Source organism: Gasterosteus aculeatus, chromosome 1 (genome assembly GCF_964276395.1).
Source record: "Gasterosteus aculeatus chromosome 1, fGasAcu3.hap1.1, whole genome shotgun sequence".
NCBI classification, from domain to species: Eukaryota; Metazoa; Chordata; class Actinopteri; order Perciformes; family Gasterosteidae; genus Gasterosteus; species Gasterosteus aculeatus.
The window spans coordinates 11,359,878-11,374,104 of NC_135688.1; the positions used below are offsets into that span (position 1 = coordinate 11,359,878).

Here is a 14,227-nt window from a genome sequence, read left to right on the forward strand (position 1 = left end):
GTGGATCCCACTTGGACTATATTATTTGAATTATTCGTTCTTTCAACCAGGATTGCGTCATGTTTGAATTTAATAACTGTGGTTGATTGGCTGAACTAAAACACCATTACATTCAACTCTTTAGTTGATGAAACCGAATTTACTTCCGACAACAAACCCTGAAGCCGTTTATGCGCATGTCTTAATTGTGTTATTGTTGTATATTTCAATGATTTGTTTTGTTTGTTTGTTTATTTGTTTTTTTTGTTTTGTGTTTTTTTTCTCACAAACCCACAATGCACTGCTGCCTCCATGATGCATCTCTGCTTACTGGTTTATATTAACGCGCTTGAACCCCATTGGCCCATTGCCGTCATGTGCTCGCTGCCTGCTAATTAAGACTCGGTCGGCCTTCGAATCAATGAAGCGACCCCTGGACGCAGCTTTTGACCTGGTACTATGACCTTTCACCTTTTAGCTTAGCATGTAACCTGGATGTAGTAGATTTACCTTTACAGTTATCAAACAAAGTATGTAATGATGCAATATTAAGGGGCGATTAACTGATTGAAGCCATATGTTTTGTAGCATACTTTTAAAAAAAATGTTTTTATTTAAAAACACATCAAATAGGAAACAGTGGTCAGTTCATCACCTTAATTGCATCTCAAAAGAAAATAATTGGTGGCATGAAACTGTAATATTTTAGTCTCTTATAATGCATGGTCTCTGCATGATTCTGTCCCTTCCCACTTTGCATGTGTAATTGTTGAAGACGTGTCTTAGCATTGCTTGCAGTGTTTTCATGGAGCCGGCTTTGCCGCTTTCCCTAACTACATCCCTCCTGATGTTGATGGTCCACAAATCAATAACTAGTATCATAGCTGCCGTTGCAGTTCTCATTACAGAGAGTTCTAATTCCTCAGCTTGCAAAATATCTATTGGAAGTACTTTTTTATTTGCCATCACATCATCAGGTCAGTGACAGTCAGTGAGGACATTCTTGTTGTTGTCATTACCAAGATACAGTTCAGTTTGTCAGCTAGCAACGCTGTCTTTCTCTCACAGAAGGTGCGCAGTTCACTGCTTGCTTGCCACAGTTTCTCACAGCTTTTTTGGATGGGCAACTTTATTTTTCAATGAAAGTCTTTCTTCTCTCTGTCTTGAATATCACTGCTCCCGTTGTTTGGGTTCCCCTCACTCCCATCCCTTTATTTTGGTGTTTTCCCCCCTTCAGGGGCTCCCTCCCTTGCCTCCTTTACCAAAGAGACCTGCACTTGAAAAAGCCAACGGTGCCACCACCATGTTCAACCCTGGTGTGTTCCAGTACCAACAGGCTCTGGCCAACATGCAGTTCCAGCAGCAGGCTGCCTTCATACCATCAGGTAAGGTCAACTCTTGTTTGTTGCAGTGATCTCATCGCTATTGGCTGTCAGGTCACTGGCTGTTTTTATTGTTGATGACAAGATGGAAAAATGTACATAATCGTGCATGTACTGTGAATACAGCATAGGTGTAGGTTGGGAAGCAAAAATAAGAGTGTATATGTGTTTAAAACATCAACTTAACCAATGTACATCATGTTGAACATGGTATTTTTTATCTATAGTCTACATTACGCTTATTTGAGAGCCAGAGCTTTATAGCAGTAAATGCTAAATAGCTGGTTGCAGCAACTCAAATGCAAGGGATGATTATAAATGTGGAATGCTTTTATTATTAAAGAGCACAGTTAAATACAATATGTCTGACTTTAGAACACATGTAATATTTTTTCTTGATTTCTTCTCCTCCCTGTCCACTCCACTCCCTGTTGAAATGCATGATGGGAAGGCTCCATATTGTGCATGACACCTGCTACAAGTGTTGGTAGGTGCCGGCTTTCCTTACTGATTATATTTGAGCTCATTGCTGTCACTCACGTTTCTCCACACATGCTCCTTTTTGTGAATTTAGACTGACATGAGTCTAAAATGTCAGGGACAATCTCCTTTCAACTCAGCCAACGATGTGGTTGACCAAAATGTAAATTGTACGTTTTGAATTTAGTCGTGTCGTTTAATGTGGAAGTTATGTGTTTTATGATGCACATTTCTGTGGCGTTGAATGAACCAAATCTGTCTCACATCAAAATCTTGTTGCAGTTAAACCCACACACACACACACACACACACACACAATACACAATGTTTTTAACTACTAACAATCACAAGAAAATACCATGGACTCAAAATACCAACAGATGGACAGAAGTACAAATTAAGTAATAACAAAAAAGAGCTTTTAATCAACTTCCTGTGTGATTTTTCCCTCCAAGTACCCATGATGCACGGTGCTAATCCAGTCACTGTGTCTGCGGCCACAACATCTGCCACAAGTGTTCCCTTTGCAACGGCAACAGCCAATCAGGTGTGTTCCACTTATATTTCTGCCTCTCTTTCTACACGTCTGGGTACACGCAGTGTCAGATAAAGTATTTTGGTATCTCTCACTTTTCCTTTTGAATGTTTATGATTCCCATTTACCTCTTTGTGTTTAATGCATGAACGGTGCACATGGCTTATATCCATTATTAATTTTGGTTGTTTTTTCCTCATTTCAACTGATGATTCTGTCTCCTTCCATCTTTTTCTCCTTGTTCATTTCTTTCTGCCTTTCCCCTTCCCCCTGTTATTTTCATCTTTCCTCCTTTCAATCAGATTCCAATGATATCTGCTGACCATCTGAATAGTCACAAATATGTGACCCAGATGTAGGAGTCTCGATCAGACCGGTATGCACCTCCTTCTAACTTCTCACACACTTGCATTTGGAACATTCACTGTCTGCTACTTTTTATCCAAACAGCTCTCATGTGAAGGATTTGCCACAACAGTATTTTCTTTCTTTTTTGAGAGAAAAATATGTTTTTTTGACAGTTATCCTTGTTATTATTATAATTGTTGTTGTTGTTATTAATATTAGCCTTATTGTGGATTTATTTCTATTTATTCACTTTTTCAAAATCAAGAAACGTAAAATTTAGAGGACTATTTAGAGGAAGAGAATAATTTCACTCTCAAGTACTACATGAGCTAAGCCAGCTTAGCTTTGCTTAACTTAAAGCAAAGCTGAGCAGCCAGTCTGGCTCCGTCCAAACTTAAAATAACCCACCTACCAACACCTCTGAAAGTCACATTAACATACTATATTTTACAGTTTGAATCCATTCATATTAGCTATACACATAAAACATGCATAATTTGCCTTTGTTTTGAAATTGGTGTCAGCTTGTCATCTCTTTTTTTCTTTATTTTGTCAACTTCTTTCCAGATGCAACTGGAGCGCACTGATGTTTAGTCCGAGATTAGCCGTCATCTGTCTCCAACATTAAGAACAAAACTGATGAGCAATTTTAAATTGTTCTGGGATAAATCTGCATGTTGATATAGGAGGCCCAGTTTGTGAGGATTGTTTTCCTGTGTACTTCATGCACCGTATTACACAAGAACAGAAAAGAACTTTCATTTTCATCAAAGACTGCCTTTCGCTCTGTAGAGGCAACTAACCTTTATTCACCGGACACACTTTGAATGTTAAACATGGAGCAAAAGAGTGGAAAAGTTGTTAAAAACACAGACTGGATTGGTACGTCCATTGACCAAGTATCATGACTTATGGTTTTTTGTCTGTTCATGGGTCGGTGGTCTTTGAGCTAAATGTGTTCATTTGTTTACACAAAGGTGCACCATGTATTTAACTTGAGGTAAAAGAAATGAATGATCCGAATGAATCACACATGCATGAACAACTACTTTGTTTAAGATTTCATTTAGTCAATCCAGGGATGAGGGAAATCACATGAGTGCACTCAGAGGCAAAATAGCAACTGAATGTCTGTAAGGCGTCTATCAAACCCTTGTAGCCTACCTTTCTATATCTTTAGCACATGTCTTTGACCTTGCAAGCATCCCTGTAAAGTGCCATACATCTCAAAAACACATGAATGGTATTGAAGCAGTTTTAAGAAGTGTAAAAACCCAACAATTCCCTTTAACACGTCTGTTTTGTCTCTTGCACAGCATGCAGTGTAGATTATTGTGATCATTACCTGTGATTCCCAGCAGCACCGCTGTTGACGAGATGACCTGACCCAGATTGTCCACTTTACTCAAATCTTCTACTGAAGGATTATTTTCTTGACTGTCTCTCTGTGGGGTCTTGGCTTGTGCGGCAGACCAAAAGCTCATATTAATGAAGACGTTGCAATGACAACTCGTCTATCAGTTGGTCACCAAACTGCTGTGAGACCGAAGTCAAAATCCAAGATGCAACTGGTGATGGATTGTCCTGATTTGCTTTTTCATTTGTATGGTTTTGCATATTTTTAAGGCAGATTGCCAAAGTAGATTTAGTTTAGTGTAGATACAGTCTGACATGTTTAAAGACATTTGTGAAGTGCATCTACCTGAGAGCTGTTTTCACATAGTCGGCCATAGTCTTTTTGTGTCGCTATCGTACGTAGACCAGTGGGACTCAATTAAAAAAATGTTTTGGCCTCACAAGTGAGTCCGAAGTAGGATCAGGTGTGTATAGTAGATCTCTAGAAGTTGTGTTTTGATGTGCTCTGGGTGTTCTTCAGGCATATTTCACCGGTGGATCGAACAGGGAAAGTGGCACGATTATATAAACGATTGTATTACTCATCCAAAGCCTTAGAATGTACCATCGGGTCAGCACAATGCAACATGCCATTTTGAACCATCCAGTTGCCTAATCCACGACATATTAACTTACACACATACACACACACACACACACACACACACAGAGCACTATGTTATTGTCACTTTCTTGTTTTTGTTTGTCCGTTCAATGAAGAGTGTTTTACTTTATTGTTATTGTGTGAGGATATTTTGATGTTTAGTTCATACTTCTAGTCGTTCTCATTATATTTATCGTTTATATAATGAAGATGAAGTTATAAAAATAAGTGTGTGTTTGTGGGTCCCTTATGCACAGTTTTCTGAAATTCCATTCAATGTTAATTTTACTATGATTATCATTGTGAACTGAATATTTTCTATGTTATGCATATTGTTGAACCGTATGTATATTGTTGATTTCTTCAGTCTATTTGTGTTTTTTGAACAAAAATGTTTTATATGAGTATCTAACAGTGATGAAATAATAGAACGGAGAGGCTAAGTTGTCACTGTGGCAACCATCGCCAATAACTAAGTGATATTTTAACGATTGTAAGGTTTGTAACTAGTCATTTAAGGAAAAAAAAATACTATTGTAGAAATATAGTTCTTAGATGTTTAGAGTAAAGATGTTATTTTCTACTGTATCCATTTCAAATAGTGAACTTTGTTTTAATATTTCTACTCCCTGGAAATTGGGCCATGTTGGAAAACAAGCTGCATATTTGATCACTTTTTGGGGGCGTCGCAGTCGGGATCAGGTAAAAGGGGTGAGTAGGGAGTCTGCGCACCAATCTCTTGCTTAGCCAACCTGCAAACATCAAGGGAGGGGATGGGCAATCTTGAGGCGATAAAGGTAATAAAGGATGATTTTTTGCACTTCTGTAAATAGTCAAAAAAGAGAGATTCATGTATATTGAGATCTTATTTTGAATAAAAAAAAGTATGTCTATAATGACAGTGAATTTTGCTAGGATAACAAAAAAAAATCTTACAAAAGGCTGAACAAAATTGCTTGCATCAAAAGGGGTCCTCACGCTCCGAACCGTTTCAGAAAAGGCAAAGTGTTGCTCTTCTTTTTTGTCAGCAGCTTGTAGTTTGCCAGGTAACCTTCCGGAGGAGGCCTCCACTAGCCTCCAGTGAAAGGGCCTGAGTGGGTTTGTATGGTCCCCTAACCCGTCTGCACTGACAGGTATGTGTGTCATGGCCACGCCCTACTAGGCCCAACCAATCACAACGCGTCCCGTCTCCTCCTCACAGAGGAATGCATGTTAAAGGAAATACATTTACCGTTTAAAAAGAATCACTGCAGTAATATTGAATAAAAATATGTTACACAGAAATATGTATTTACAGTATTCAATATTATGTCACTGTAATTGAATAAAAAATATATAAATATATATAAAGAAAACACAAATAGGATAGTGGTTTATTTTACAAATATTTAAAAAAATATTCTTGAGAACATACTCCTCAAAGTGCACCACTTGGAGAGTACATGCAACACAAACACCATAGCTAAACGTTTGTTCCTTATGTTTATGTAAGGTGTGCTTCTAGTAGATGAAACGGACCAAACAGCAAACAGGTGTGGATCAACATCAGGTGGAGTTTTGAGGTTTGGTCATCAAGTCATCCGTTTCAAACTGTGTCCTGATCATCTCTCATCTCCTACAAGCACGCATGCCTACATTTATGATATAATGTAAACTAAACTTTTTTTTTTAATTTCATGTTCGTTTTTTTCTGCTTGTAGTGCTAAAATAATGTATTCTGTCCTCTGCAGCAATTTGTTTTGCTTATTTCTTTGCTCAAAGGCCCCTTGAAAAGATGTGTGCACCTCCTCTGTAAAGCACCTGTGGAGACAACCTCTGACCGTCAGAAAAAGCCATAAAATATAAAGTCATCAGAGCAAAATGTGTGTGAGAGAAAAATGATAATGAAACCCTATGAAGCTGAGGGAATGTTCGTTGGGGTTCTATGAACTACAACATCATGTAATAACCAAAGTCGTGACTGTAGGTAATACAACCTATGGTGTGCTGTACTAACTTTGATGGATGTCTGTGGTTCATTGAGAAAACATGTTTTCACCGGGCCTGGATTGCTATATTTAATTATTGCTGTTATGAATTAAAAAAAGGAATAAAAATGTACCAATGAACGAGCAATTGGGTTAAGACATTTTTTCTTGTATATGGGATGTGTAAATCTTGTTCTGTCCATTTAAAGTAAAAGTTCCACATTTCGTTCTTGTCCAGATTTGATGAAAAAATGCCCTCAGATAGTTCGTATAAAGATCCGGCCAGATGCTAGTTAGCTTAGCTGAGCAGAAAAGCTGAAAACACGGTTACAGACCGACATGACCACAGTTTCTCATTCGAGCAAAAAAACTAATATGCATATTTGAAGCCACATTCTAATGAGCAATCAATCACAAATAGGATTTCATGTAGAATTGTTAATTGTCTAAATAAGCCAACATGTTACATCACTGCTAAACAGGCCGATTACAATACATCACAGAGCCAAAGAGACTGCGAGCTCAATACATAGTTGATAAATTAACTTGATGAAATGTCTAATAAACTAATCAAATCATATTGCAAGTCCTGTAAAACACCCGGAAGATACCATCTATTGTCCAAGATATTATTATCTGTTTTTTTTTTTCATGTAGTTATTGTATATTTGCAGTAACTTTAAATTACACTAGAATCCAGAGTCAACATTGGTCCATCATGTTAGAGACATATTTCTAAATGTTTTATTGTGCCTAGTGACTCCAAATCAATATTGCTCTTTATTTAAATCCTATTATAGATCCAATGAATCATTTTGTCCTTCACACTGAAGCTTGTAATTAGAAGCAAAGATTTTAATTCAGATAGATATATCGGCCTAATCTCTCTGAAAAACAGATAAAATCTGACTGTGATTTAATTTTAGATTCTCTTAAAGAAGCAAATTCAGTCAGCGGCGTTGAGGTAAACCTTGATATATTTTATTATACTCACATTGCTTTCACAGCGTGGGTCAGCTCAAGTGTTAAGATTAGAGCCTTCTGTGCACGTCCACCCAGTCCTGAAAAGTTGTCTAATTAGCCAAAACAATTAATAACGGCTGCTTGCAGATTGCAGAGGCTTCGTAGTTTGACTTCTTTTTCTCACACTAGTCAGAGACGTGTTGTTTCCTATAAGCCGAACGATAACCAGCCTGTTCAAAGATGTGATGCACGGAACAACCACCAGATGACACCATCTCTTTGTTGGTCGGGGCTCACAGGGCAACGGTGACTTAAAGCAAAACGTAGGACCAAATGTAGACCATCATTTTAGTGACGCACAAATCAAATGTTTTGATGTATGTCATTTAATTTTAAGAAGTATTTGAAAAGGCTGAGATTACTGTTCCCGGTGCTTTGTCTTCCTCTGATCCTTTCACAATCCAATCCATACACATAATGGCGACAGCTGTCGGGAAAAATGAGGCAGCCAGACAGTTGGATGGAAATGACCCGCTGAGGCTCGGCTGTAGTGAGCTGCTGCTGCTGCGTTTGCCAACTCACTGCTTGAGTTGTTGAGGAAACGTTGACCAAACCAACATTAGCAGGAAGCTGCAGGCCATCATCCCCTGTGCATTGTTCTCTTACTTGCTCATTTCTATACCTCAGATTATCTGCCTAAAGAAATTCATCAAACCATCAGGAGCCAAATCAAATTGTCTTCTACTGTTTTCTTTTTTTTTTTTTTACCACATTCAATCCAATCTTCTCTTTTCTTATTTTCTTCTTGAGCAGCTATCTGGTGTCTCTCTTGTCCACTCCGGTTCCTCCCTCCTTGTCTCTTTCCTTTCATTCCTTCCCGTGCATCTCTTTCCCTCCCAGCTTTTGTTCTAGCTCTCCTCCTCTTCTCTCCCTCCCCACCGTCTCTCTGTCCACAGGCGTTTGCGGCAGACTATGTCGTGTGGAGACTAAATGAAGCAATGCTGATCCAATAATGGCAGCTTCTGTCGCCCGCCTGATGTATGATGTACAAGCTCATGTCGGCAACGCATCGCAAACGTCCCCCTCAACCTGCTCAGTTTTTTAATTGGGCTTTTTTTTAATATAAAAGAAGGCTGAATACGTTGAGATTTTGTGTTTGGTTCTGCGTGTGTGAGGATAAAAAGATTTCAACCCCAGGAAACTTGTCAAAAAATAAAAGGGAGTTACAGTTTCAACCCTCCGCTGCATCCTTCCATTAATACACAATAAATGTAATTTAATTTAAATTACCTCTCAGGTGAGGAAAATACTGACCAATACCAGTAAAAATGTAAAAGCTTCCATTTGTGAATTACAGATGAAGACAAAAAAGTGAGTTGGTTTTCTGGATGTCTGTCCACTCTTTTTCTAAAATGACCCCATAATGAACTAATGCTCTGACTGCAGAGGAAATAATGAGAAACCAGAAAGGGAGAGGAACGAACCCCAAAGAGGAGCGGATGGCAGAAGGGAATCTCTATAGTTTTCTGATTATTGAACGTAGCAGAAGGCAGAGTGAAATATAACTGTGTGAAGAAATAATGATGATGCGTTTCCCTTTAAAGTCAGAGATAAAGAACAGCTCATTAACAAAAAGAGACAGACAGGTCATTTCAGAGCTGAGGCATGATTACTAGAAACAACTGTTTGACATGCACCTTTATTTCAAAATAATTGTGTCAACAATTGAATGCACCATCCTCCCCACCTTGACTTAAACAGCAACAGTGTCTCTCCCTCACATGAATTTGTGTGCTGAGTCACCCTGAGTGCTGCTAGGAGCAGAACGCAAACATCCAATTATCTCCAGGGTATAAGTGTGAGTGTGTGTGTGTGTGTGTGTGTGTGTGCATGCATCCAGGTGTATTTGCTTACAGTGTGTGTGTTTGTGTGGGTATGTGTTTAAACTAATTGTGAGTGCATTTCCTTGAGCTGATGGAAAAAGAGAGTGGCAGAAGCAGGCCAGTCCAGTAGCGTGTGTTCCTGGACGAGGCTATTGATTCGGCCGGCTGCGCTCCTTTGCATAATTCGACGCCGGCCGACGCTGCGCTGCCAATAACAGGGCTGTGAGTCTGTTGTGTTTTGATTGGAGGCCTGTAACTGAATGCCCAGTCCCATTTAGGCGTTCCGCTTCCATTTATTTAGCTTCCTCTAATCATACATCAACACATCGCAAGCGAATCGGCTGCTCCGTCTCCTGAACTGTGCCAGAGTTCAATGGGCCGAATATTTTGAGGAAGATTTCAGGGCAACTCCCTTGTGGTTAACTTTAGCATCGTAAGAGGATTGCCTGAATGTCGACGTAGTTTTGCTCTCTGTGAGTCTAGAAACAAGAAATGTTGTAAATGTAATAAATGTAATGTAAATATCAGCCCTAGAAGAACTTCAGAGGAGGGAGCCTCTCGCGTGGGAACATGTTGTTGCAAGCCGGGGACGAAAAGAGCATTATGGAAGACAGTTGTCTAGTGCAAGCCTGTGTGTTGAATGCCACATTGACGTAATATTACACACCAAAAAGTACTTTGTCACGCTACTGCGGTGAATTGCGGGTTTTTGTTGTGCCTTTCTGGACAAGAAAGACTTCAGAAAAATTCCGGTTTTACTGCAGCGGGTCAGACAGGAAGAGTTTGAATGTCTGTGGTGTTTCGTAATTAAAGTGTAAATTCAACGATGCAACAGCTGAAATTTACCCTCAAACTACAATCAGAACCCCACGTATGCAGGTACAGGGTACGACCTTGAGTCACTACCAGCGGCAGAAGATGCAGTTGTTCTGGATATTTTTGGTCTTAGATAGCGGAAGCCGAAGCGTACAAAACCGATATGATGGCATACTGCTAAGAGAATATGGGTCATGCAGAGAGGGTACCGAGGGCACAGCTGTACCCTGATATGAACGGCTACTATTCACATGGTGACAGGATGTCCCTCGGCGTTACGTGTATTCGCACAAAGACGGCAGTAAAGGATGAGGGAGGAGGTCAAGGGAAGGCTTTTGGTCCAATTGGAACGCTGCGTGATATCCTTTATTGCGAGATAATTAGCCAGTGATCTGTCTTTTCCTGGACTGTGGTGCTATTTGAGGGACGGCCGAGGGAGCACTGAGGAAATTTGACAGAAAATGAGAGCCAGAGAGACAAAGCCCAAAGAAAGATTGCTTTGTGACCCCAGAGCTCACAGGAAGAAAGAAGAAGGAAAAAAAAAGTGCGTTGTAACAGCTGTGGTGCAGGCTGGGGCTCATCTTCGTGGCAGGACTCTGTGGACGGCTCGCGGGGATGAAGTGAGCCGTCACACGAGTGAGAAGCCAAAAGGGATTACAGCTTTCAAAGGTGCAGTGGGAGGAGACAGCGGTGAGAGGAGATGTGTGCCACGATTATTCGATGCTTTAATATAAATCAGCACCTCGGGGGGTAGAAAGCATAGAAATCAGTATGCCGCTCGTGTAAGTGTTTGTAGGCGAGACATCCTTAAGCCATCGCTCTCATTAATGGGATTCCTCAACAGCTCCTTTGCTCTTCTCCCCCCTTCTGTCATACCTGTCCCATCTCTGCCTGTGTTTAGCTCATGAAGCAGTCTGTTCACTTGTTCACTGAGACTATCAATATGCTAAAGCGTTTGGCACCTAAATCTCCATCGGTGTAATTAAGTCACAGTTTCTGCCTTTTCAATTTGGAGACAGGAGCTGGTTACCTACCAAGTAGCCTTGGAGGGTAAACACCTTTTTCTCTATACCGATCAAACAAATATTGTTAATAACTGAAAATTTGGTTCCAGTTGGCGTATTTAGCTTTGGACACAGCCTTTTAATAGGATCCCTTGACAAAATACATGTTTAGTCAACTGAACACAATTTTTTCCACTGACGGATAAATTGTTTTTGTTGTTTTCACCGCAGGAGACAGCTCCTTAATATAATAAGAGAAATATGATCCTTAAAATTGGGTCTAATCAGGTGGAAGCTATCATTACACTCCTGAATTACATACAATGAATCTGTCTGTTGTGGTAATGAGAAATTGTTACTTTGTGTTTTGTTCAGGGACAATCACTCTAAGCTGTAAGTTATTTCCAAGCGCAGTGTCCAACCCACCACCGTGTCCCTTTACACGACCTTCAGCCTGAGTGTCTTTACACAGGCACCAAGTGTCAATAATTCTTAACGGCACCGTGACTCGGAAAGGAACTTTTTCACACAAGAACAAACAGCTGCTCAAGGTTCACTAATTTGTCTAAGGTGTGGTTGGATCAGGGCGGCAGCAGGTGCTATTTTAAGCCAAACCACATTATGACAAATCTATATTTGGCCATTTTAAATTTATTAGCCCACAATAACAGGCCAGCAGGGGGAAAAACAGTTGCACTGACTTCTCCTCCTGTAATCTTTTCATTCACCTTATTAGGCTTGGAACATGGCGCCCACCAGACCATGCCGCTATCTAATGGGAAGATGAAAAAAGTTGCCTGTCTGTTCTTTGGTTTAATACGTCTGAGGAAGGAGGAGGATTGGGGGAAAAGTTCCACAGGCCAGTGCAACATTCAGTGACGGCATGCAGATTGTTTTTTAAACTTTGTATAACAAGAGGAACGCATAATAGGGGCTCCTTAAGAAGAGGAGAGTAATTATTGGATTTTTTGACAATGACTTGTGAAATAATTTCTCAATTATGGACATAGTAAATGATTAGTAAATGATGTAAAGAAATATGGATTTCACTTTGTATGGTAAATGGTGCTCATTAAATGCCAGCTAAAGCCTTAAACAGTTACATCACATAGTAGTCAGCTCTATCGGCTCGGCAACGGTGCTACAAGCTAAATACCAATGTCATCATGCTAACATGCTCACCATGGCAATGCCATGATACTGATGTGTAGCAGGTGTGACGCTTGCTATAATTAACTTACCTCAGGTTGAATCTAATTATTGGGCAGATACAAGTTTGGACCAATTGATGATAGCTTTGAAGCCCTGAGTCAAATTGTAAAGAGGTCTATGAGGAATGACTTCTCACTTGATTTCATACCTCTTTTCAGACGGCTTTTCAAGTCTTTCAAAACAGCTCCCATTTAGAGTGAAGCAGATAATAAAGCATGGTACATGTTGTGGCTCTTTAACAGTGTTTTTTCAGGTTTTCAACGTCTCTTTTCCATTGCCTAAAAAGAAGTTCGGTGGTTTTCAACTCCTCCTTCTCGTGTCAGATTTTGATCTGAAATGCAAAACAAAAGAACTCAAAACCGTTGGCCGACATCATAATGCGTCCATTTCCAATATACAGTCAATGGATCTGCCACTAGCATAGCCAACATTACAATCCTTTTGTAACTCAATTTTTACTCAATTGAGAGGGTTTTTTTCTTTCTTTCCTGGGAAGGAACTCATCATTTCCTGCCTCGAGTTGCAAGTTAGAAGTGAGATACGTTTGCCAGTTCGTCCTCAACATCAAATTATTTTCTTCTGTGCTTCTCAGTTTGAGCCTGGCTCTTAGCTTTCTTCTCTTCATCTTCCAATTAAATGCCTCAGAACTCCCATGGCGTACTGCAGCCTTCTTGTCCCTTTCTTTTGCCTCCTACAACAAGAAAGGATGGATTGTTTCGGTCTTGGCGCTGCCTTCTCTTCCAGATGTAACACTGTGTTCTCCCTCTGTCTGTTTTTTAGCTTCTCATTCAGCTTTCTTCGCTGCTTCTCTTTTAATCGTTCACCCTTTGGTCACCCTCTCCGTCACTGTCCCTGTAACGGTTCACGATATTCAGCAGTGTGAAAAAGAGGGACCCTTAGCTATGACTGCTTAAAGAAAAACACCAAATAGCATTTAAGACTTCCAACACAGCATTTTGAACATTAGTGCAAACCACAAAGTCCCATGTGAGTGGAGGAATGCTTTTGGAATGTAGTTCTTCTGCTCTGCAATTCTTGAGAAACTGGGTGTGAGAGACAAGGAGAGAGACTTGTTTGATCATAGACATTTCCACTTCTACCAGTCATTCATCAGCATTTATTCTTTTCCTCAATTTTACGGTGGCTAGATCGCACAATGGCCAAAAGTTTGACAAAGTCCTTTTCTCCTTGACCTTTTCTACTTCCATTTGTCAGCACTTTCCTTCATCGCCGGGCTTCATTCCAACTGCAGCACTTCTGATTCTGTTCACGGACAGAACAATCATTTAAATGCGGTACGGTATTATGGTATTGTGGTATTATGCACATCGACGGCCCCGTTCGTTCACCCTTTTATCTTCTTCCACATGTAATTGGATATTTCTCCAAAGCATTTGAGTGCTTAAAAGAATATACACTTCAGACTTGAGGTGGGCAAATATGAGGGTTAAAGTGTATGTAGTTCTTTACTGACATTACCAGTGTAGATCGATGTGTGGCTCTACAGGAAGCTTGAAACATCCTGCGCATCTCACCGACCTCCTGTGAGCCTCAACCTCGGTCAAATTTAGCCACACTATATAGCGAAAGAGCTTCACGCTAATGTTGCCATTAGCCTTCATCTTTCCCTGCACTTGGTTCTGAGCATCTCAACATTTC

The 14,227-nt window shown here is 40.1% G+C and overlaps 1 protein-coding gene across 5 annotated transcripts in view; it reads left to right on the top strand.

The window, feature by feature from the left end:
- The window catches only part of LOC120821635 (muscleblind-like protein 1), a 51,630-nt gene extending 44,792 nt beyond the window's left edge, over positions 1-6,838 (top strand). For 4 of the 5 annotated variants that reach the window (XM_040180460.2, XM_078098348.1, XM_040180465.2 and 1 more), the window contains 6 exons: positions 380-433; positions 1,217-1,364; positions 1,813-1,848; positions 2,297-2,388; positions 2,679-2,752; positions 3,292-6,838. In XM_040180460.2, coding sequence (XP_040036394.1) covers positions 380-433; positions 1,217-1,364; positions 1,813-1,848; positions 2,297-2,388; positions 2,679-2,735 — 387 coding nt within the window. In that variant the 3' untranslated portion in view covers positions 2,736-2,752; positions 3,292-6,838. The remainder of the gene's footprint in view (positions 1-379; positions 434-1,216; positions 1,365-1,812; positions 1,849-2,296; positions 2,389-2,678; positions 2,753-3,291) is intronic. The other variant, XM_078098349.1, reaches the window with a different exon arrangement.
- The last annotated feature ends 7,389 nt before the right edge of the window (positions 6,839-14,227 follow it).